This window comes from Macrotis lagotis, chromosome X, assembly GCF_037893015.1.
Source record: "Macrotis lagotis isolate mMagLag1 chromosome X, bilby.v1.9.chrom.fasta, whole genome shotgun sequence".
NCBI classification, from domain to species: domain Eukaryota; kingdom Metazoa; phylum Chordata; class Mammalia; order Peramelemorphia; family Peramelidae; genus Macrotis; species Macrotis lagotis.
Window position 1 is genome coordinate 204,974,404 of NC_133666.1, and position 26,665 is coordinate 205,001,068.

At 31.5% G+C, this 26,665-nt stretch overlaps 1 protein-coding gene and 2 pseudogenes across 10 annotated transcripts in view; all 3 read left to right on the forward strand.

Annotated features, from left to right (window-relative positions):
* Positions 1-26,665, forward strand: part of LOC141499840 (fibrillin-2-like) — a 151,071-nt gene that overhangs the window by 117,589 nt on the left and 6,817 nt on the right. For 8 of the 10 annotated variants that reach the window (XM_074202606.1, XM_074202610.1, XM_074202609.1 and 5 more), the window contains 5 exons: positions 5,500-5,625; positions 6,277-6,402; positions 10,024-10,143; positions 13,557-13,676; positions 16,083-16,311. In XM_074202606.1, coding sequence (XP_074058707.1) covers positions 5,500-5,625; positions 6,277-6,402; positions 10,024-10,143; positions 13,557-13,676; positions 16,083-16,311 — 721 coding nt within the window. Of the gene's footprint in view, positions 1-5,499; positions 5,626-6,276; positions 6,403-10,023; positions 10,144-13,556; positions 13,677-16,082; positions 16,312-26,665 lie in introns of those variants that run through there. The other 2 variants (XM_074202615.1, XM_074202614.1) reach the window with 2 other exon arrangements.
* LOC141503368 (dual specificity tyrosine-phosphorylation-regulated kinase 3-like) lies at positions 19,425-21,673 on the forward strand (annotated as a pseudogene).
* LOC141503371 (dual specificity tyrosine-phosphorylation-regulated kinase 3-like) lies at positions 21,844-23,135 on the forward strand (annotated as a pseudogene).

The following is a 26,665-nucleotide window of genomic DNA, read 5'->3' on the forward strand; positions in this document are numbered from 1 at the left end:
GAGATTTCCATTTGACCCATTGAGGTTTTGAGAGAATTCTTTTCTTTTTCCATTTGCCAAATTGGGGTTCTGAGAGAATTATTCTCATTTTGTATTTGTCCTATTGATGATGTGAGAGATTTATTCTTGTTTTGTAATTGTCCAATTGATGATATAAGAGATTTATTCTCATTTTGTATTTGTCCGATTGAGGATCTGAGAGATTTAGTCTCCTTTTGTATTTGTCCAATTGTACTTTCTAAGGATCTGCTCTCTTGTTGCAAGGTATTAATTGTCTCTCTCAAATTTTCCAGTTGATTTTTAAGCTCCTTCTTTATTTCTTCAAGGAAGTCTTTCTGTGCTGAAGACCAGATCGTATTCTCCTCAGAGGTTCCAGGTCTTTCTGAGTTAGGGTCTTTCCCTTCCAAGAATTTTTCTAAGGATCCACCTTTCCGCTGACCCGTTTTCATTTTGCTAAGACCTTGATTTGGGGAGGGGCTGGTTCCCAGGGCTTGGGATTGCTAAAGGCTTTACTCACTGAATGAATTTCTCTGGCTGGCCAGTAGGAGGTACTTGTTGCTTTCTCTGGAGTGTCTGTGACCTTGATTGAGGCCTTCTCCCTTTGCTTGGGGGGAGGAGTTGGAGCTATTGAATTCTTTTGCCTTCACTCAATCTTGGGGTTTACTCTAGCCTGAGGTGTTCACTCTCAATTGTCAGCTGGGCTGATTCTTCTGCTCACACACCTGGGCCTGAGGCAGAATTACTTTGCAAATTACTTTGCAAACTTTCCACTGAAATGGAGGCTTGGACTCAAGAGTTCCTCAGACCAGAGGAGGCCAGGGATGGTGTCCACAGCTCTGCTCCACTGGAACTCTCCCCCCAGCCCTGTCTGCAAGCTCCTGAGAAACAACACCAACACCAGTGACTCTGCTCCTTAGTTGACTGAAGCCCCTGCCTTCTAGCCTTACCACTGATCCAGCAGGTTTGGCTGTCAGGCCCTCAGAATCCTGGCTCCACTTCAGCTGCTAATCTGGCTGTTCCTGGGATGAACCACCCTCTGAACCCAGACTCACCCGCCCAAATTCAGCCAATGCTGCTGCTGGAGACAAATCCTGAGGTAGATGTTCTTTCTTATTTCTTTTCTTTCTGGGTTTTGTGGGTGAGATTTCTGTTAAAAGGTCTTTTTCATATAATAGATGGGGAAAGATCAGGAGACTTTGGAACTGTTCTTGTCTTCTTTCCACCACCTTGGCCAGAAGTCCTATTTATGCATTTCTAAACATTGTCTGTGTCATCTGCTGGCTTTCTCATGTCCTCTGAAGCTTCTGCAATACTTCCTCAGAATTCTTAAGTTCTTTACACTGACCAGTGATATATCAAAACCATAATGGTAACAAACAGGCAGCAGGTACCTTGCTCTGATGCTGAATGTGTAATCAGTTATATCATGGACTGATGAATACCTAGGCAAACAAGGCAGACCAACAGCAATCCAAAAACTTTGTCTTTCTCCCTTGGAGTGTGATTCTTGGATTCATTTGACAGACTTGAGATGGAAACTGTAACTAAATAACCAGAACAAGGGAGTACAAATTGGAGGAGAGCCTGCATTTCTTTCATTCAGAAAGTACAGAACTTGCTGCTGGTTGATTTTAGCCAGAAAACTAGGAATAAGGCTTCATTTTAACCCTTAGTCAGGAGCCTGGTCAGGAAGACTGAGATCAGATCACTTCATAAATTAGCAAAGGTAGAATAGACTGGAAAGTTTGCATTTGATTCTTGAAGAATTACAATTCTCAATAGCCATAGTAAAACCTTTACAGGACTCTAGATGATATAGATCAGAATCACATAAAAACTCAACATTTCACCCAAAAATACAAAAATAATTTCCCTGACAGCAAGTGCAAATTGAGGATATAATTCTCAGAGAATAAGTAAACAAAATGACACTGATAATAAAGTGCCCAAGGCACTCTTACCCAGAAGAAGAGAATAACTTCGCATCATAAAGTCATAAAGAAAAACAAAACTTGGACACAAGGGCAACGAAAATTCCTGGAAGCAATGAAGCAAGAGTTTGAAAATTTATATCAATGAGATATGCACTCCAGATGAACGAAACACAATGTTCTCTAAAATTAACTATAAAGAAATGTAATGATAGTAATAATAATAATAATAAATATGGATACCTAGTATTTATGTAGCACCCACTATATTCAAGGCATTACAAATATTACTTTGCTTGCTAGAAGATGAAATGGGCAAATAAAGGGTAAGTATCTTTCAAAGAGTTACAGGGCTAGCAGTTGTCTGAGGCTGGATTTCAACTCGGGTCTTCTTGAATTCAAGTCTAGCACTATATCGAGTTAACCAGATATCTGAAGGTTCAATTGAGAAGACTTGGAAGAATAGTCACAGGCTTACTATAAGTAATGCAATATAATAGATTCACTGAAAATTCAGCTGGACCAAACTCCATGATACAGTAAGATAACTCAGGTGAAAAAAAAATGAAAACTGTCATTTTTTTTTTATTGTTGTATCTCTGCTTCTAAGGAAGTTGAAGATAGTTTGATCTCTTGAGCTCAGGAATTCTGACCTGCTGTGGCACAAATTAATTGGGTATCTGCATTGAATGTTCAACTAATACTTTGAACTTCTGGACAGAAGACCATTGGTTTTGCTTAAGAAAAAAATCAATTCTCAAGGCAAAAAGGGGAGTAAGTTTGATTTGAATCAGGCTTTTCTGGGAAAGATAAGGAGATCAGTTTCAAAAAACAAACAAAAACAAGAATATTACTGACATGGAAAACTAGAAAAATCATTAGACTAACATGAAAACAATTATCAATTAAAGTCTGTATATATGGTTCAAGAACTCATGAATGAAAGCTGCTCATCTCTAGGATACTAAAAAATATTAAATGAAAATTCACAGGAGTTTTACAGTGAAATTACAGATATTTCATGTCAGAGGAAAAAATATATATAGCTAGAAAGAAAGGATTCAAGTTCCAAGGAACCTCAGTCATGATTGTACGGTACACATAATTACTGTAAATGAGAAGAGAAGATCGGAGTGGAAACAAAGTATAAATCACAATTGTTGGTCACACTTCTTTTTCACTGACATCTTCATTATAAACAGGACATGGAGGATTGAAAGTAGTATTTAGAGAAAATATACAACTAATTATTCTAACTCTAAACATAAGTAAAATGAATTTACTCAAAATAGAAGAGGACTAGTAGACTGAATTAGAAAGTGGAATTCAAAACATATTTACAAGAAACACAAACTTTAAAAATTAAGATTCAAAAGGTGCAAAAGCAGGGTTAGCTATCATGAGGTTAATCAAAGTAAACATGCATTAAGTACTTATTACTTCCAAACACTCTACTAAGTGAGGCACAAGACAGTCTCTGATTCTAAAGGAGCTACAATCTATAAGAGAGACAACATGCAAATACCCCTTATAGCAAAGGCAATAATATGAAAATAAATTTCTATTGTACAAAAGCAAGTTATATATGCAGGAGAAAAGGAACATAGAGGTTAGGGAAAATTTCCTATAGAAACTTGAGAGTTGAAGTCAGGGAAGTGAGTAGTCAGGAGGAGGGAGGGAGAGAGGGAGAGACAAAGGAGGGAGAATACTCTGGCAAGAGGGAAAGCTGCAGAGAATGCCCAGAGTTGAGAGAACAGTATTGGTTCTTGTCAATAGGAAGTCATTGGAGTTTATTAAGAAGTGGAGTGACAGGATCAATCTTGTATTTTAGGAAAATCACTTTTGATTTTAGAATATAGAATGGAGAGGGGAGAGACTTGAGGAAGGCAGACTATTATATTGAGGTGATAGGGGTATGTACTGGAGTGATGAAAGAAGAGGACACATTGAAGACATATTCCAAAGGTGAAACTGGAAAGTCTTTTAAGGAAGAGAAGGGCAAAGGAGGGTGGATTAAGAAAGTGAGGAATTCAGAATGACTCCCTGGTTGCAAACTTGAAGGACCAGGATGAATATGTCCTCTAATCTGCCCTATAAAGAGGGTAGGAGATCAAGTTAGGGTTTAGGGAAAAGTTCAATTTGGGGTATAATGTGTAAAATTTCTACTAGATATCCAATTTGAGATATCTGAAAGGCAATTGAATATTTAACTGTCAAGCAAGATTGAAAGTTGAGAGTTTGGGGCAGGATATATTTGAGAATCATCAGTTATTTATACCAGTAATGCATAGGTATTTCAGGATAAGGAAAATTAAAAAGTAAAAACAATAATGACTACATTATTAAAAAAATCACAAGATATCAATAGAAAAAAAGATCTTTGTTCAAAATATAATACTTTAAAATTCTAAAAGTTATGGGAAAAATTGGATCATAAAATAACTATTTAAAACCAAGAGTCAGTACTCTGTGGAACAGAAAAATCATGGATAAAGCAAGGATTTAATTATCACCTTCACTATTTAATATATTCTAAAAATGTATGGCAGAAGAAAAATTGAGGGAACAATATATATTCTAAAAGGAAATGAAACAATTGTTTGAAGATAATGTGATGACTAACTTTCAGAATCCTAAGTATATTCATTAAAAATTCAGTGAAACTTCAACAAAGTTTCAGAATATAAAATCTGAGTAAGTCATCAATCTGTATGTTACCAACAATATTCATCATAAAGAGAATTAATTGCTCTTGGGTAGGTCAATATCAGATCTCAAACCAGTCTATCAAGCAGTTAATTATGAAGAGAAAAAAATACATTCATATTTCAGCATTTTTTCAGAAATAATTTTCATTTTTTCATGATTACATTAATATAAATGAAAAGAATGCTAATTGAAAATGCTAATTGAAAAAATAGATCAAATACTCAATAGATCAAATATTTTCAGTCATTTTCTACTTGATGAGCACCCTTAGTTTCCAGTTCTTTGCCCCTACAAAAGAAATTGCCATAAATATTTTTGTAAACATTTCTTTAATCTTTCAGGTATTGTCTTAGTAAATGGTTTCAACTAATTCAAAGGACATGCATGATTTAGTGACTTTGGAGGCTTAGCTCCAAATGTTTTCCAGAATGCATAATTTTTTCATAGCTCCACCAGCAATATATGTCTTTTTTCTGCAACCCCTCCAACATTTGTCATTTTTTCATCATGAAAATTAAGTTACTTTCATTTGCATTTCTCTCAATTTACAAATTATCCAAAACTAAAAATAGTGAAAATATTTTTCATTTATAAATTCTCTAAAATTAAAAATAAGGAAATTATTTTTAATATTTTATTGATAACATAAAAATGTTTTTTTGTAAACATCTTGTTCACATCTCCTAGCATTGATACATTGGTAAATGAATTTTGTTCTTATAAATTTAAATTTAGAAATAAATGATAAAGATAGATTTGATTAAAATCCTTTTTTATGCAACTCCAAAATTTGTTCTTCACAGATCAGAAAATGGTCAATAAATTGCATTTACTTCAATTTAATTTTCTTTTCCTATAGATACAGATGAATATAAATTCTTTCAAAACTTGTATAATAATGGTCAATGTATTAATACTGTGGGTTCCTTCAGATGCTTCTGTAATGTTGGATATCCAGCTGATATAAGAGGAGCATCTTCTGTAGGTAAGATGTTCAACTTTCCCCTTTGCTGATTACATATTACCTATAAGTCTTTTGTTTTAATTAATGTCAAAATGTAAGTTTTGATAGAACAAATGTAACATCCATTTTTTTTTTACAGTCATCAAGTTGCATGTCTGAATATGATAACAAGATTTGTTGGGCTAGAAAATACTTCTGTCCCAGAAAATATAAAATGAAAGGGAAAAAATCAACTACAACAAATAGAAAGAAATAAATTTTAATATACTAAAATGATTAAATTACACACATCATTTCTTACTAATATTTCTTTCATTCATGTACTGAACTTTGTTTAACCATTTTCCTATTTGTGGGTATTTACTTTCTTTCTATTTCACAAAAAAAAATTGTTGCTAGAAATATTTTAAAGAATTTGGGATTTTCTGCTTATCAATAATTTCAATGAAATTTGAGGAACCCAGTAATTGAGTTTCTTATTCAAAGACTATAGACTTCTTAGTCACTTGATTTTTATTTAATTACAAGTTGCGTTCCAATTATAAGCTATATTTAACGGTCAAGTGTCTTATAATTCTGTAAATAAAAATTGAACAGATTTGGAGTAAGAGATGACATTTGAACCTTTTACCTAGGTACTCAATATTTGTTACCTACTCATTCATTCCTTAGATTTTGATGAGTGTCCCCCATCTCTTAAACCTTGCAACTTTATCTGCAAAAATACTGATGGAAGTTATTATCAATGTTTTTGTCCTCAAAGTTATATCCTGCAAGAAGACGGAAAGATATACAGAGGTAAAATAAAGAAAACTGTGCTTTATTTTGAAATTATTCTCATCTATAAAAGAATTTCAATATAAGTCACTCCTCAGCATTGTCTAATTTCAGAAAGCAAAACTTGATGGAATCATCCATGATAACTATATAGCAGAAGTATCAGTACTCAGGCAGGCACAACACTGCCCAAAGTAGTGCAAAGTGTAACCCAAACCTGATTAAAATTGGGAAATATTTGACTAAATAAAATGCAATAAAATATTTGATTTGATTTTCTAAACTATTATGTGATCTGCAATCATTCTTACATATAATTTGAGTTTGTCTTAACTGCTATAATGCGTACCTCCAAATAACTATATTGATACCTTTGAAGTTGTTATTTAAATATTGATGGTCTAATCAACAGACATTTTTAAATGTGTACTAAGTTCTAGGGAATTATCTTTTAATAAGAAAGAAAATATATAAGTATTTAGATAGAGAAAAGATATATCCAGAGAAGAGGGAAGGCAGTTGGGGGTGAGGGTTAGAAAGTTCCCCTGTAGCAGGTGGAATAGCAGCTAAGACTTTTAAATTCAAGTTCAAGTTGAAAATCAAATGTAAAGATGAGGAGGATAAAATATCTAGACAAGAAGTTGAAAGATGGGAGTATCATGTTCAAGCAATAGCAAATATTGTTGAAATATATAGTGTGGAATAAAAGAAGACTAGAAAAATAGGGCAGATCTTTAATCATAGACTATATGATAGAATAGCTTGGAAATCTTAACTTGAAAATCCCAGATCTTTGGCCTTTCCTTAAATCAGAATCCCATTATTTAGTCCAAATTAAATAAGATGAAATTTTATTAGTATCAATGTAATTTCTACAGTTTAAAAAATTCAAGTACAGCATAATGGTCAGTTTCTAAATATCAGTTCCTTAGAAGAAAAAGTTTCAATGCCTCCCAAGCTTCTTGTAAATTAGTAATGGAACATGGCAGAAAGACATGGTAATATTTTCCTATATTACATTAAGAGGCATTGTGTTCATAAAGAAGAAGAGAATGGTACCCTAAATTGGTTGAATCATATCTGTACTACTGTGTTCAGTTCTGAGTATTAAATTTTATAAATATGGAATGTGTTTCAAAAAGGCCTCCATGTTAGTGAAAGGACTGGAGAATATATTGTATGACATTGGGCAAATCACTTCTTTGGGCTATACTTTCTGAATCTATGTATTGAAGGGATAGAACTAGATAATATCTAAGGGTGTTTCTAGATATAAAATAAAAAATGGTTAGTATCTTTTTGCCAATTTTGATTTTATTCAGTATTTTCAGCAGAATTTTGATGCTGTATCTTAAAATAGAATGTAAGTTACTTTATAAGGATTTTGCTTTTGTTGTATTTGTATCCCTAGCTGAGAGCTGTCACATATAGACACTTAATGATCTAAGAAACTTAGTAAACTTAATAACAATAACCTGGGATCTATTTTTGAAATTGAAATTACACCATCAATAAGCAATGAGTACTGAAAATAATTGTTCTTAATTGCTTTCTCAAATATAGAACTGTGTACAATAATGATTAAGTATTAGAATATTTGTGACTTATTCTTGACTGTCATCATTTAAGTTGTTGTTCAGGATACCCAAACCTATAATTTAAGAATTTTGAAAATTTTTTGGCTGTTTAACAGATCATTTGTTCATGAACATGGGCATACTAGAGTTCCCTTTTTAAAGATAGGGATGATCACATGCTATCTTCACAGAATCATAGAATTTCAAAGTTGTGAGTAACAAGCAGAATCCAACCTTGATTGAATAAGAGTCTTCTCTACAAAACACCCAACAGGTCTTTGAGAAAATTCCATTCCATTTTAGATACTTCTAGCTGTTAAGAAAGCTTTCTTTCAATCAAACTTGCATTTACTTCTTTGTAATTCTTTCCATTAGTTCTGGTTGTGCTATTTGGAACTATGGAAAAGTTGGAAAACATTCATGTTTTATGTGGAAAAAAAGTAAATGCTTAGAAGTAAATAGTATTGTTTTGAAAAGAGTAGAGGTCTGCTGTTCAGATAATAACTTCAGAATAATTTCTGGTTTTGGAATCTTGAAAAGTATTTTTAAAAGTAGATGAGAATAAAGGAAATAATGAAAAATGACTTCATATCCTTTTTATCTCATTTAAATTTTAGAACTTTGTTTTCCTCCATATAGTAGATAATGATATTTAGAAATCCATTTAGGGAATATAGCTCAATGTTTACATTTAAGATTCTTTAAAATTTTCCTAGAAAAGAGTATAATTATAATAAGTTATACTCTGCATTTAAGAGCTTTGTTCAATGTGAGAAAGAGCTATGTATATATGAACAGTTTCATAGGAGGTTTTGTTTTGCTAATTCCAAGAAAATCACAAATTAAGATTAAATATTGTTCTCTTGACTCCATTGGCTTGAACTGTGAAAAAAACTTCAACAAGTCTGTATTTAATGCTAAATATTGTCCTAAGAGCTGAGGTTACTGTAATACAAACTACTATTTGTATTTTCATATAGTAAATAGGAGAAAAGAAGCTGCATACCGAATGAAAAAGGAAACCTATAAAACTTTTAGTAATACATGAGTAAAACACTATGATAGATATAAATTTTTTAGCTTAATGCAAAAAAAGATCTACGACCAGAATTCTCTTATCAAGTTAAACAGTAATGTCTGGCTACTTTCAGATCTTGATAAATTTCAGTCCAAACAACACAATAGTCAAAATTTTGGTGGGGGTTGGATGGAGAGGGATTTCATATGCAAATACCCTCTTGGATTATAAAACCAACAATATACTGCTTATATTGATAAGATTCACAAATGTGAGTTTTACATTTTTGTTGCTTTTTAAACAACTACATTTAATAATAAACACCTATGAATATCTATTTTTTCTTAATTCATGAATGCTGATATTAGCTTAAATATGTCAAAATATTTTATTATTTTAGATTTTTCAAAAATGATAGAAGTTTTCCAAAAGAGAAAGGATGGGAGAAGTTGCTAAACCCATCCATAGTAGGCATTTTTCTAGTTACATTTGTAACTGTAACCTTATGTACATTGATAATTAATTGAAGGCTTAGCATAATCAAGAGCACATTAAAAAAATTAAATTCTCCAGTGTTGAATTGTAGTCTTTGATTTTTAGTTATGATTTAGTAATCTAGGATATTTTCTACAGTGACCCAGTATATTCGGTTTTAAACTCAACATTCCCTGTTTGCTACTTTATTTCCTTACTTAGACTTGAACTAATATAAAAACCAATAAGTTATGCAGTGAATGGAGTTCCCAATGTGAAGTCAGGCAGACTGACCATTCTGATTTCAAATCTGAACACTTATTATGTGGCCCTCTGCAAATCCTTTTAACCCTATTCGCTTCAGTTTCTCATCTGTAAAATAAAGTGGAGAAAGAAATGGAAAACTAATATCTTTGCCAGGAAAATCCCAATTTGCATCACAAAAAGTCAGACATTACTGAAAAACAAGTGAATAACAGTAACAACAAAATTCTACATCTTAATCTCCATCTACAACTAATAAACAAATTCATTTGCCATGATTATATGTTAGCATTTGCCTTTATTTCCTAGGTAACAATGAGTGTGCCTCTCAACCATCATTTTGTGGGACAATGGAAATCTATCAGAATATTCCTGAGAGCTTAAGCTGTGAATGTCAGAGAAGATTCTCTACTAGTTTGAAGTGTGAAGGTAAATTTTCAGTTCAATTTGGCTAACGTTTATTTAGTTCCTGATAGGTGGTATGATATATTGTGCCAAGAGGAGAGAGAAAGAAATCTACAGGGTGCTTGCCAAATACTATACTGAGTCTTCAGTTTATGTGAAAACAGGTAAATAAGATGATAACTCATCTCAAGGAGATTATATTGTAGTGGACAGAAAGAAATTATAGTTAGAAACTAGAAAATAAAAAAGAGATAGAGAAGGTATACATAGAGGGAAAATAACTTCCAAAACATCAAAAAAATCCCAACTTATCTCATATTGCCTAAGATGGAAGAATCAGTGGAATACATTAGGAACACAAGATTCAGTAAGTAGTAAATGACCATAACAATTTACTATCTGATAAATTCAAAGACCCTGACTTTTGGGAGAGGAACTCACTATTTTACATAAACTTCTGGGAAACCTGGAAAGCAATTTGGCAGAAACTATAGGCCAACATCTTATAGAACATGTTCAAAATGAGTACATGATTTAAACATAAAGGGTGATACCATAAGTGTTAGGAAAACAAAGAATAATTTACCTGTCAGATTTAGGGGGAAGGGAAGAATTAGTGAAAGAATAGAAAGCATTATAAAATGCAAATTGGATAATTTTGATTATGTTAAAAGTTTTTTTTTTTTCCCCAAACAAAACTACTGCAACAAAATTAAAAAGAAAACAGAAAGCTGGGAAACAAATTTTATACAAAGTTTCTCTAAAAAAGCCCTCATTTCTCAAATATATAGAGAACTGAGTCAAATTTCTAAGAATACTAGTCATTTCTGAAGTGATAAGTTTTCCAACATTATGAGCAGGCAGTTTTCAAATGAAGAAATATGTATGAATGTTAAAGTGAACTGAGAGGAGAAATACAATAAGGTAAAATATTGCTGAGCCTAGACTAAAGAGGATTTTTGAATGCCAAACAGAGAATGTAGTATTTGATTCTGGAGATAATAGGGAGTTGGGAGGGCGGGATGATATGATCAGACTAACATTTTAGAAAACTCACTTTGATAACTGAAAGGAGGATGATTGAAGTGGGAAAAATCTTGGGGTAGGCAGACCAAAAAGCATGCTATTGCAGTAGTTCCAGTGTGAGATGAGGGAAATACAATATAAGATGGCAGAAAGGTACATATTTGAGAGATGATACAACAGGACTTGGCTAGGTATTGGACATGGGGTGGGGGAGAAAATGAATGAGAGAAAGAAACCTAGTTTGTGATAACTGAATGTAATTATAAATATAATTCTATCAAACTCTATGATAAAACTTTTGAAAAAGGATTAGCTATTTCTATTCTAGTTGAGAAAAATATATTAAAATTACTCATTTTGATCATTGTTAAGATACCTGTGACATTAAAAGTATGCTGAATTTATAACTACTTATGACCATTAACATTTCATTCTATTAATTATCTCTTTGGTACGAGAACAATTTCATTGTATTGCTAACAATTCAGTTTTTATTCCAAATTGCCTATGTGTATGTGAGACAAAAAACTATGATAAGTGCTTTATAAATATATATATATATCTGTATATATATATATAATTGTTTGTATATCTGTATAAACTATGTCTGGGATTAATTCCATATATGTAAAAAATCCTCATATTGTTTTCAATAAAAAGTTTTTAAAAATCTAATTAATTATTGTAGAATTTTGTCCTACAGAATATAGTCCCATTGATGTTATTGTTTTCTTAGAAGTAAGATAATTATTTTTAAAAACTGATATAGAAAGTATCAAAGATAATATGAAATAATTAAAATAAAATTCTGTTGTTACAGTTGACTTGCTAAAACTAATACTTTAGATGTTTGTACATGGAACAAAAATGGAATATTTTGTATAAAAATGAGCATCATTCTCAGTGTTACTACAGTGTAGATTGTCTTTAAAAATCAAAGGGCTTCAATTTCTTCAAAAATGTTAAGTATATTGGATCAGACCAACACCTCATTCCCTTTACCAAATAAGATCCAAAATGGTTACAGGATTTAGACATAACAATACTATAAGAAAATTAGAAGATCAAGGACTAGTTTACCTGTCAGATCTAGGGAAAGGGGAGCAGTTTATGACTAAGGAAGAGTTGGAGAACATCACCAAAACCAATTAGATGATTTCGATTACATAAAATTAAAAAGTTTTTTACACAGATAAAACCACTGTAAACAACATCAAAAGAAATGTAGTAAATAGGGAAACAATCTTTACAACTAATGATTCTGACAAAGGACTCATTTCTAAAATGTACAGAGAACTGAGTCATATTTTTAAAATAAAAAGCCATTCCCCAATTGACAAATGGTTAAAGAATATGCAAAGGCAAATTACAGATGATTAGATCAAAACAATCCAAAGCCATATGAAAAAATGCTCTAAAGCATTAATTATTAGAGAAATGCAAATTAAAGATTCTCTGAGGTACCACCTCACACCTCTCAGACTGGCCAATATGACCAGAAAGGATAATGAACATTGTTGGAAGCATTGTGGGAAATCTGGGACACTATTACATTGTTGGTGGAGCTGTGAACTCATCCAACCTTTCTGGAGAGAAATTTGGATATATGCCCAAAGGGCAACAAAAATGAGCATACCTTTTGATCAAGCAATACCACTACTGGGTCTATACCCTGAAGAGATGATGAAAAAGGGTAAAAATATCACTTGTATAAAAATATTTTTAGCAGTCCTGTTTGTGGTGACAAAGAATTGGAAATCAAGTAAATGTCCTTCAATTGGGGAATGACTTAGCAAACTGTGGTATATGTATGTCATGGAACACTATTGTTCTATTAGAAACCAGGAGGGATGGGATTTCAGGGAAGCCTGGAGGGATCTGCATGAACTAATACTGAGTGAGAGGAGCAGAACCAGAAAAACACAGTATACCCTAACAGCAACATGGGGGTGTTGTTCAACCTTGAAGGACTCTCTCATTCCATCAGTGCAACAATCGGGAACAATTTTGGGCTGTCTGCAAAGGAGAGTGCCATCTGCATCCAGATAAAGAGCCATGGAGTTTGAACAAAGTTCAAGGACTATTCCCTTTAAGTTAGAAAAAAAAACAGATATCTTATTGTCTGATCTTGTTATCTCTTAGACTTTTTGTCTCTTCCTTAAGGATATGATTTCTCTCTCATCACACCCAATTTGAATCAATGTACAACATGGAAACAAAGACTGACATTGCTTTCTGTGGGGAGAGGGAAGTAAGATTGGGGGGGGGATTGTAAAACTCAAATAATATCTTTAATAAAAAAACATTCCTCAAAAATGATAAGTATATTCATATCAGATATTGTTTACAAATGATGTAAGAACATTATTGGAAAGATCAAAATACTCATATAACTTGGATTGTTCTTGCAGAAGGGGATGAATATGATGTAAATCCTAAGTATGAGCAGGGCCACCAAAACATCCTTGGAGGTTACAAGTGTGGTTGTCCACAAGGGTATATTCAACATTATCAATGGAATCAATGTGTTGGTAAGAACAAAATTTCTGTAGAATAATTGAATTTCCTTGCTTCAAATACTTTTTTGAGTAAAAACAAATTAGATAAACAATTCTTCTAAGGGGTTCTTTTTTAGTGTCAGAGACCCTTTGGGTTATGAACCCAATTCTCATAATAATATATTAAATGCATAAAAATATAAATAAATAGAATTAAAAAGAAAATATACTAAAATATAGTTATTAAAATATGTAATAAGTTTATAACAGCCAGATTAAGAACCCATGCATTACATAGTTCTTGATCATTAGAAAAAATGATTAGGACATCAAAGTTTAAAAACAACAGATTTGCTCTATTTTAGTAATCATTTGTTAAATATATTGATCATTATAAATTACATCACAACACCCTATCACTGAATTTATATCACAAATACTTCTCTCCTTTAAAAAATAGTAACTACTAATGGATTTCATTCACTTTTACAAAGATGCAAAAGGTAGAAGTACTTTATTTTATGTAAAATGTTTGCTACTTTGTGTTAGCAATTTTCACTTGATTTTGTGACTTGTGAAATGCCAATAGAACTTTCATGGATTTGTTTTAGCAATGATCATATGTTAAATAAAAGCATGTGTAAAATAGAGGGAATATGAATTTACCCACTTATTTTAAAATAAATTTTAAATTAATATATCAAAATTTCTATTTCTACTTTATATGTTGTGATGAAATTGAAGAATAATAAAACAGAAAAGTTGATAAAAATTCTTCAAATAGTGATTTAGTTAATAACTTCCATTGCAAGGAATAGATTTGTAAATTTGGAATTCTTTTAATCTGAGCTCCACTTCCCTGTAGTGAAGGCAAAGATTATATATATGAAGAGAAGGGAGGAGGGAGGTGCATTACAGCACAGTAAGACTTGAGGGGTTTCTCATACAAGCCCAGTAGTGCAGGACAATTCAAATTTCCTATGGAATCTGTTAAACTGATTGTTCAGTCTTGGAGGTATTTTTTAATTTTGAATGCAAACTAAGTTATACAGTTTACGATATACTCAACACAAACAGACACAGAAAGAATTCAAACCTACATAATGTTTTTAAAAGATTTTAATAAACATACTTAAAATGTTCCCTTATAAAATTTACAAAGTACTTTTTAGTATGTTTAAAGTCAATTCATGAACATAATTTAGTGGCAAAATGATCTATCCTCTATCATTTTTTGTCACAATCTCTAGCTTTGTTTTTAAAAAAAATAGTTCATTTTTGTTGAATTGCATCTGATGAAGATTCCACATTAGAAAATACATGCTACATTCAGGTGTAAGAACTAATTATAGTGCAGTCTAGTTACACTAATAGAAAATGTAATAATTCAATAGTATAATTTCTTGAAATAAAAAAATACTATCTTAAATGCAGTGAGATAGCATTCTGTAGTCTGTAGGGATTTCTTACAGATTCTGTGAATCGATGTTAATAGCAAATTTGTTACCAAATGATATTTACTTTTTTGTTAACTATATACTTACACTTAGAAACTTTACAGCTATACTTTAAAACCTATTCAAATGTACATTCGATTCCAAGGGAAATATTCAGAAATGTAAATCATAATGTACTTCTTCAAATCCCAATGCCTCACTGCAAATAGATCAATTGGAGCACATGAAAAATAATTTGTTTAGATTTTATAGTGATATTAATATATTAAGTCTACATTTTAGCATCCAACATAGATACTTGGAAATTACAAAGTATTCCTTGAAGCTAAATGTGAATTTTTCCCAGGATGAATTTTTGATTATAATTCTTTCTAGAAGTATGCAAGATGCATCACTTCTTTGTGATTGGGTATGTTCATATTAACTATATAATTAAGTATGGAATCATAGTACTCAAAGACCAAAATAGTCGAGCTATGATTCTATACATGTTTGCAAAATATAAAGTAAGTCCCTTTTCAATATTACAATGTTAATAGTCTTGAAAATAAAAAAAAAAAATCAATGTTTTGATGAGCCCTAGCTGTGAAATATGTACTTGAAATAAGATTGATGTATAAGCAGGTAAAATAATATTCAGATAATGGCTATTACTTCTCATCATTCAACTCCTTAAACATAAAGATCAAGAATATTCCTGTCAAAGAGGCAATAATATTGAAATAGTTATTTTAAAAGGAATTATTAAATAAGGTAAATTTCAAATTCTTTCAGAAGATTGTTAGTATAGCTTTAAAATAAAAAAAATCAAAGGATTTTAATGTCAAAGTCACACTGACATAGTTTTTAAATTTCCAAAGTCCTGATGGAGTTGAAAACACATGAAAAAAAATTTCCCATTATTTCTTTTAAAATTAAGGCTTTTGGGGTTTATTTGTCATATATTTTCTTCTTGAATAATAGTCCTCTGTTTTTTAAATAGATGAGAATGAGTTCATCAGTCCAAATGTTTGTGACTCTGCTTCCTACAATATCCTTGGAAGTGACAAGTGTACTTGTTCATCCGGATTCTCTTTTGACCAATTTTCCAGTGAATTCCATGATTTGAATGAATGTTCATCAACAAGCAACGCATGCAATTATGGTGGTTTCAACACAGAAAGTGGTTATTTCTATGACTGCCCACCTGGATACTTCAGAGTCAGACAAGGGTGAGATAATCCCATCAACAACATTAAGAGTTTTGTATTCTGTTTTATATGTGATGCTGAAAAAGAGATACTAATTATTATGTGAAAATTTTATCCTAATAATTAATGGTGATATGATACAACCCAGAATACAATTTATAGACAAAGGAGGGTGTGAGGAAAGGCAGAATCAGAGAATATCAGCCAGGTTGATATAAAACAAGGATGTCCTAAAATTTCTATGCTAGCTACAAAATCCTGGAAGATACCATGTAATGTTTGGTAGCAGTAATACCATCGATTAGGTTGATACCCTGCCACTGCTATGAAATTCTCACAGGAATTAAGAAATAAATGGGGCAGTAAGCTAGGCTTACTTGAAACTGTCATGATGATCACCCTGTCATAAAGTCCTTGATACTCTGCTACTCCCAAGAATCTACAATGGAACAAATCAAAATACTAATAACTCACCTGCTAAGAATGCTTCAGGGGAGAGATGACCCTATTACTATATCATAATAAAAACAGATATAGCTTTCACCAATTAACAGGTGAATGATTCATTCTGCTTTTTATCAAAGCTCATATCTCAAAGAACCATGCATGCTGACAAATACAGAGCAACTTCATCCCCAAACCTAGATTAGATGATGCAAATGATAAAATCAAGACAATCCTAAAAATTCGAAGAGCTAAAAATTGAAGACCCTAAAGTCATAGAAAAATTTAATGCTGAATTTTTATTGATAACAAAAGAGATGACAAAAGTAGCACCAAAATGTCAGTTGATTATGAAAACATTTAGGTATGCTTAGATAATTCTGAAAACATTTTTGAATTTGAAACCATGAATCCCACTGGCAGATTAATCTGTTAGAATTATTTCAAAACTGTAATCTTTTAAAATCTGATACTTAACTTTTTAATGCCTACATCATAAACAGTATTTGACAGAAAGTATTAAAATGTTTCAGGGTTTCCACACTTCAGGATATTGTATGGACATTGTCAGGATAAGAAGGATGGAAAGAAAGATGGAACTAAAAAGGAATATACACTTAAGGAGAGGGACCAAAGCATTGCTGTGACAGAAACACTTTGAGAGAGCTATTGGTACTTGAAGTTTACAGCAATAGCTAACTAGCACATACAATAGAAAATTTGAAAGCCATATCATCTCTTTAAAGGCAACAAAACAGAAGCCTTTGAAAAGAAATCCAGAAAATAAAAGCATATCAGAAATTCTAAATTATTTTAATTAGCAAACAATAGCTAAATTGTAATGTTCTATCAGGAGGCAAAGCAGCACAGAGAACAAATCAAACAAATTTAAATTAAGAATTTTACTGAAGAGACAAGAAATAAATACAAAAGAATAACTAAAGAAGGACATTAATTCTGCTCTGTGTGGTCACAAAGGTCCAAGGCAATATGCAGGCAAATTGGATCATGAAAAATAGAAAGTTTGTGTATTGCTAATGTAATGAACTTCAAACTATTATAACAAGGGAGATGAATGGAAGCCCTGCTTTTTTCAGATACTCTAAAAATAATGAGATCAGTTAAGATGGATAATTTAGAGCTAAGAAGTTTCAAAGTGGTTCATAAATTGCTAGCAAAGCACTTTACCAGTTTTTCCACAAGCCTTTATTAGAAAGCAAAACAACTTATTAATCACTTGATTTACATTTATAGCATCAAACTATATGATTACACCTATATATATATATATAATATATATATAGAATATATATATTATATATATATATATATATATATATATATATATATATATATATATTGTTCAACTCTTACTTGATCTCTGAAAACTTGATCTCTGAAATCTTACCTTTCTCTGAAACCATATCAAAGTGTAATAAGTGTTAAATTCTTAATGAGCACTAAGGAAAGATAGAGACTGAAAGCTATAAACTGAAATCAGATCGCATTGAATTAACAGATAAAAATGAAAACTTAAGATATCTTGAACCCTTCCAGGCAAACACATTTGGAATAGATTTATCAAAGAGAAGCCTATGACTGAATATCTTTATACTAGCCTCCTAAATTCAAAACTGAATGGGAAGAATACATTTAAAGAAATTTCCACTTCTATATTAGTCTTAAGGTATAAAATGGCTGTAGTCAAAAGTATAAAATGAGTCATAACAGATTTGGAAAGCCTATAAACTCATACAATATTAATGGAAATGGAGAAGGCATACTTGATAGCTCAAAAATCTATAGAAATACTTTTGGAATAAGATTATTTCACCAAGAAATAATAAAGGCTGATTAAACATAACATACCACTGAGTTCCTTGAATGTAACTAAATATGATTTAACTACAGATGAAGTCTGTAGGCTAGAATCCAAGAGTTAAATCAAAAAGAAAGCAACTGATCAAACAAGTCTTGTGGAGGTATGTGGAAATGAGTTTATAATGGCATTTTGGACCAGGTCTTTGCCACTAAAATTACAGAAGTGTCATTATCAGGTTGTAAACCTGATCAATATAGATTATGCAAAGAAATGGCAAAAAAAGTATAAAACATTACCATGGGCTGTAAAAAAATGACCTTACAAAATGTTAGCAAGATAATACCTGAGAGCTAGAAATATACATCAAAAGGATATTATCTTTCACTAACTGACTGATGACACATCACCATACTACAAATACAGTCTCCAAAATATCCTGGCAAATTCAACAGAGTAAACTAATAAATCATCATCACACAATCTCCCAGATAAACTTAAATATTAAATAAACTTAAAATTAAGACTTATTTTCACTTCTAAGTCCTTCCTAATATTTGCAACTATATCAAATATTTGTAATCTGCAAGCTGCATAGAAAGAAAAGATCTCTGGATTTCTTTGAACAAAACACCTATCATAGAAATGACCTATAAAATCAAAGGGTATGTCTCCACTCACCTCTCTCTACCTGGGCTCTTCTTCAGTAGTTAACATGCCCATTCTTTTTATTTTTATTCCTATTCCAAGGTTCCTGATCGTCTTACTCCTTTAGCCCCAGCCACTTCAAGCTTATCTTCTCTTGAATTTATTTAGATAATTCAAAACTACACCATTCCTTGATGTTTGTCCTTCATTTTTGAAGAAGATCATGACATTAGGGGAGGTGTTGCCATTCCAGGCTCATGATTTAGATTTGAGTAAGGGGGTGGTTTTATTTATCTGGCACTGAACAGATGAATTGACTTAAACAATTTTACTATTTTTATTATATAAATCTATCTATGAGCATTTAATATTTCTCCACTTGTTTAAGTCTTCCTTTGCTTGTGTAAAGAGTGTTTTATAATGATGTTCACATATCTCCTGTGTGTCTCTTGACAGATAATATTTTTATGGCAATTTCATTTAAATTTTTTCCTTTCTTGTGTTCCTGGATTTTTATTAATATATAGAAATGAGGATTTGTGTAGGTTTATGTACTGAAATTTTGCTGAAGTTTTCTATTGTTTATTTTTAGTAGACTATAGAATTCTCTAAATCATTTGCAAAAAATGATATGTTATAATATTTTTGTTTCTTCTTTGTGTATACTTCAATTTCTTGGTCTTATTTTATTGCAGTAGCTAACATTTCTAGTACAATATTATATAGTAAGAGTGATAATGAACATTCTTTATCATTTTGATCTTAATGGAAAAACTTAATGGATAACCAGCTCAGGCTTTAAGATAAACACCAATAAATCATTAGATGGAAAGCTAATGTCTGGTGGTTTAGCAGAAATGGGTGTTGAATTGTGTCAAAAGCATTTTCTACAACAATTGAAAAAATAATGCAATGTTTTGTAAATTTTGTGATTAATAACAAATATTATGTTATGTATAATTATAATAGATAATATAATATATTATAAATATTAGTAACTTATAAATTATAGATTTCCTAATATTGACCTAGCCCTATATTCTGGACAAAAGTCCAATCTGGTCATAGCCTTTGCATTCTTTTGCTGTAATCTCCTCGCTAATATTTATTTATTTATAATTTTACATTATTTTTTATTAGGCAAATTGGTTATAACTTCCCAATGACATTTCTATTTTCTTTTTTTTGTAAGTCAAATTAATAGCTTAATCTATTTTGTTATTTTTTAAATTTGCAAAAATCCATCTTTTAGCTTCATTATTAGTTCAACTTCTTAAAAACTTTGATAATCTGCTTTTTTAGAATTGTTATTTTGGTATTTAATTGGGAGATTTTATTTTGTTGATTTTCTGTGATTTCTTTTAGTTGTACACTGAATTCATTTCTGTGCTTCATCTTTGTCTTATTGATGAAAAGTTAAGGAAAAAGTAAATTTCGCAGAGTATTGCTTTGCTATGTCCTACAAATTTTAGCTATGTTATTTGGTTGTCATTTTCTTTAATAATTCCTTTTTCTGTCATTCTTCAAAAGCATTTTGCTTCTGACTACTCCCTTGCATAATCTGCCCTGCCTTCTATAACCCACCTCTTTAGTTCCATCTCCTTCCTCTCCTACTTGTCTTGCCCTTCTTTCACTTCACTTTAAAAGCTTTTTCTTGTAAGGTTGTAAAAACTTTATCTTTTCTTGATCAGTTTTTCACATCCATTGTTTTCCTAATAGATATTTCACATTCTATTTTTCTTTTTGATAGTTTTTGGCTTTGTTTTATTATTTGATATCTCATGAAGTCATTAGGTTCCATTTAGCCAATTAAAAGGTTCAAGGATTTCTTTTTTTCCAGTTTAATTAATTTAATTTAAAAAATAGTCTATTGGCTTTGTATAATTCCGAATAGCCCAGGAATTGCAGAGGTTAAGGGATTGTGTGGATGATACCTTCATTATGTTAGACAAAACTAAATGTTTACCTGGCTCAAATACCTGCAATCCTGAACCAGCTCTTCCTAGAAAAACAAATGTTATTACTGAAAAGTTATCAAAAAAGACCACTCTAACAAATCATAAATGGAGGTTATTTTAAGGAGGAACAACTGCTTCAGGAATCTGGCAACAGGAGAAATAATACTCTTCATTCCACAGGGAAAAAGGCCTCTGAAAAATGCCTCCCTACTATTTCCCTGGATAAAAGTTCTGATATTTTGAATATCATCAAATTTAGTAGTTCATTGAAAGTGGTACCTCTGACTTCTAAACAAGCATTAAAACAGTTTAAACATTAACTGACTCCTTATGAGAAGATAGAAATCAATTTCCTGAAGTTTATTTTGTGAATGCAAATGCCAAAAAAAGGCATAGTGTCATTGGTGGTCCCAAAAGATGGAATTCTGATGATGGTGGGGAGACTTTTTCCATGAGTCTCAAGACCACTTATCTTAAATGCCAACTAGGATCATTTTGCCATCCTGATAGATGAACTATGACTATCTATGAACCTCTACTAGAGGGGAGAATGAGATTTTGCACAACTCTGCCTCACTTGAATACAATTCCTTCCAAGTCATTACATTACCTTCAGATGCCAATGGCTTTTCCCATCATGAAAAATAATTTGCAAAACCAGCTTTGGGCAGTAAACTAGAATCTATGACCACAAACTTTGCCAGTATGTCTCTCTGAAGATGATTCTCAATGAAAAACACTTTCTAAGGACAAATAAAAAATCTAAAGAAATAAAATAAATAAATAAATAATAATTAAAGAAAGAAAGAGATAAAACAGGCAGCATAAATTCTGCCTTTAAACTGCTAAGCAGAAATCTCTATGAAAAAGAAAAGTTGAAGCTATTGTTTAATCTATCTTCCAAATCCTGAATGCTTACCACACAAACTTATTCATCTTGGCAGCAAGCCAGTACAACCAAGGTCATTTAAGTTTCTGCATACTGGAAACCATATATATGTACATCCACTCTCATTTGTCCAGAAAACCAGAGATTATCTATTGATGTTTGGAGTTTTGGCTGCATTCTCACAGAAATTTTGACTGGTCTTCACTGGATAAGATGGATATCAACTGGCTTGTAATAATGGAATTTTTAGGGATACTTCTTCCAAAGCATCTCCAACAAGTTGTGTTAAAATACTTAACACCAAAAACCAGCCTTCGTATTACAAAGGGGTGACTAAGACAAATGAGAGAGCCATACTTGGGGGGCCAGGAGAGGAGGTTGGTGTTCACTCTTAGCATAGAGGAATGCAGTCTTCCAGACAACAAAAACAGAGTGATAGTAACAGGATGTGATAACTAATTGTTTATAGAATTCTTGAAAAGATGTTCTTATTAGGCCCACCTGACCCCAGCTCAGGTCTTAAGATACCCTTAGATAAGTAAGCTTATTCCCAGACCTTTTACCACAGACAAAAAGTCATGGAAATGGATAGGATAAGTGAATTCTGTGAATGCTTTCCAGGATTATGTTCCAAATTGCCTCCAGTCAGAGGTGACAAGCTTAAATTCAGCAATATCAGAAACTAATTGTAGTATATCTCTATGCAGAGTTTTGCCCCAACTCATCACCCTAATAGAAAGTGACATGTGGAAATATTTTTAATGATCTTTAAAATGATCTGAGAAATGGAAAATATAGTCCTTGCAAGTCCAATTTTTGTCAGACTAATTTTTTTAAAGGCAAAACTTTTTCTAAAGATATATGTTTCAAGGGGCGACTAGATGGCATAGTGGATAAAGCACTGGCCTTGGAGTCAGGAGTACCTGGGTTCAAATCCAGTCTCAGACATTTAATAATTACCTAGCTGTGTGGCCTTGGGCTAGCCACTTCACCCCATTTGCCTTGCCAAAAAACCTAAAAAAAAAAGATATATGTTTCAGTGACATTGGAATACCTCCCCATGGACCTCTCACCCCACAGAAATGATTTGGACCATTTTTTCATACAATTGGGAGAATTGTTTATAATATAAACTTTATATCTATTGGTGAATGCTTATTATATATAAACATACATACATACAGATGCGTATCTATGTGTGTCTATGTATCTTGGATTCCAAATCTTTATCAAAAAAATTCAATGTGAAGTTTTTTTTTTAACCCCATTCAGTCACTTTTATTCATTAATTTTGGCTTTATAGTTTTTCAATCAAAGTTGTCTATTTTATCTTGTTCTCTCTTGTTTAAGAATACATCTCATGTCCAGCAATATGAGATGTAGATCTATTCTTTGCTTCTGTATTTCATTCCTCCTTTGTTTCTTTTTTCCTGAGACAGTTGGGGTTAAGTGACTTATTTAAGGTCACACAGCCAATAAGTATCAAGGATCTAACACCAGAACTGGCACTCTATTCACTCTGTCTCCTAACTGTTTATTTGCTAATTTTTTTGTACTTCAGCCTTTAATATACATTTTAGAGTATGTATTGTGCAGTGTTGTGTTATGTTTTGGCTTAATGCTAATTTTATTGTTTAAAAAAGTTTTATCAGAGAATTTGTTTTCTCAAGGTAAGCAGCTTATTATATGTATTAATACATATGATGCATTCCATTGGTTTTAGATAGATGTTTTTTGTGATATTAAGCATTGCGTCATTGAGTTCTATTGTTCTGAATCTTCCTTATGTAGTCTGTTCCATTGATTTTTCTTCTAATAAATGATTTTTCTGACTGCTACTTGATAATATAGTTTGAGGTCTGGAAATGCTATTATTCATTTATCATCATTTCTTTCTATATTCTAGATAATTTGTTTTTAGATGAATTTTGTTATTATGAAGCTGTCTAAAGTATCCTCTTAGTTATTGAAAATGTAAATTAATTTTGATAATATTGCTATTTTCATTACTTTGACATGGCCTAGTAATGGACACTGAATATGCCTCCAACTTTTTAATGAATGTTTTGTAATTAGATCTATGCCAGCCTTTTGTATGTTTTTAAAGGTTGATCTTCAGATAATTATTAAAATTTTTAGTTATTTGGAATATGATTTTCCTTTCTATTACAACTTTCTATCACTACTTATATTTTTATTATTATTATTATTATTATTATTATTATTATTATATAGAAATGCTACTGATTTCTGAGGATTTATTTTGATTCATACAACTTTACTAAAGCTATTGCCTCAATAGTATCTTTGTTGATTCCCTGGAATTTTCCAAATAAGCCATTATATCATCAGTATAATTTTATTTTTTCTTCTATTTCTTTTAATTCCTTTCTCATTTTTCTGCCAATCCTAATATTTTCAGTACTATACTGAAAATAATAATTAGAATGTATTAAAAAGGTTTTATTATAGTATATTCTTTTTATGATATTAAAAAGGTGCCTCTGTGACTATGCTAGGAATTTAAAAAGATTAAGTATGATAATTGTTTTTCTAAGATTGAAACATTCTCTTATCCCTGCTATAAATTCTTCTTGATAATAATGATTTCTTGTATAAAGTGTTGTAATGTTTTTGATAAAATTTTTGCATTAAATGTTTTGGTCATTATTGATGAATAATATTGACCAATATTTTTCTTCAGTATTTAATATTTTCCTGGTTTAAATAAAAGGGTTATATTTGTCTCAAAAGAGAATTTTGGTAGGTCATTAAATAGATGGTTTTGTTTGGGGGGATGGCAAAAGGGAGTTTCAATCTTTTTAAAACAAGATTTATTTCCTTTCCTTTATATTAGGTTTTTAAAAATCTGGTCTGCTGATAGTTTGGGTAATTCATATTCACATTACTCTATTTCTATGCTGTTCTCAGTTTAGTTTACACATAAATGAGCATAATACTTTCTGATCATTCTTATTTCTTTCGGTTTTGCTGTGATTTCATCTTCCTCATTAGCTATTTAATTGATTTTATTTTCTGCCCTCTTCTTTTGAAAGATTGGCTAAAGCTTTAACAATTTTATTACTTTTTTTAAAGAAGCAACATTCAGTTCTAGTCATCATTTCTTTGTTTATTTGTTTATTTAATATTTTTCTCACCTCAGCATCTTCTAAAGAATAGCTCTGACCAGGTCTGAGCTGCCCCTTGCTCAGTGAGCTTCAGATTAAATATAAATAATATAAATTGTCATTGATAGTCACATAACTTCATAGACTGACTTCTTACCTTTCCAGTCTTCTCATGCTTTACTCTTTTTCTATGAACTCTTCATCCCTTCAACATTGGCCTACTTTTTCATACTTTCTTTTTTTTTCCTTTTGGCTTACTGACTACTTTCAAACTCGAGTACTTATAGTTACTAATTCTTTCCTTCTCCACTTTAATGGTTGTTCAGTCATGTCCAACTCTTCATAATTCAATAGGCCATAGAATACCAGACCCTTCCATCCTTTACTATTTGAAGCTCATGCTCATTGCTTCCATGATTCTAGCTAATCCATCTTATTCTGCAGCTCCTTTCTTCTTTGCTTCAAATCTTTTCAAAAATCAATGCGTTCTGTCCTCTTATTATATGGCCAAATTATTTAAGCTTCAGCTCTAGTATTTGACTTTCCTGTGAATGCTCTGAATTTTTAAAAATAATTGACTAATTTGATCTTAATTTTCAAAAGTCTCTTAAAGCCTTCTTCAACACCACAATTCAAAAGCAGTTATTCTGTAGAACTCCATTTTCCTTATAATCCAACAGCCAAATATTTCCACTTAGAAAACTATAGTTGGAGTAAACAGACCTTTGTCAGCAAGATGATGTCACTGCTCTTTAGTATGCTGTCCAGATGTGTCACAGCTTTACTTCAAAGGAGCAAATGTCTTTTAATTTCATGGCTGCAGTTGCCATCTGCACTGCACACGGTTTCCATTTCTCACCTCTGTATTTGCCAGGAAGTGATGGGACCAGTTCCACCTACTCTCTATAACACACACACACACACACACACACACACACACACACACACACACGCACACACACACACATGCACACACACACACACACTCACTATTATGCATCATATGTGTATGTTTACATATATATTTAATTAGCTATTATATTAGAACATAAGTTCCTTAGATGTACAGTTGTTGATGTGACAAGGATGTTTTCAGTAGTCCACATCATATTTCTATTATTCATCTACCAAAAAAAATTTTCAACCTAAACAGAAAAGAGTTAACAGATAATTTAAAATAATAAGAAACATAATAGATTAGTGAATATATCTATAGGAACACCATTCAGAAAGATAGATTGGGGGCAGCTAGGTGGCAACTAGGCCTAATAGCCAGGAAGATAGCAGGACTGAAATGGTGGTAATGATGGTGACATTAACAATGATTAACATAACATTTGAGAAGTATTTTGCATATATTATCTGAATTTTAACCAAGCTAGAGTATCAAGGAATTCTCATTTTTTTCTCTTTTTTTTCCTAGTAAGTACAGCAGTTTTTTTTAAAAACCCAATGACAAAAGCAATTGGAATAACTTTTAAAATAGAAT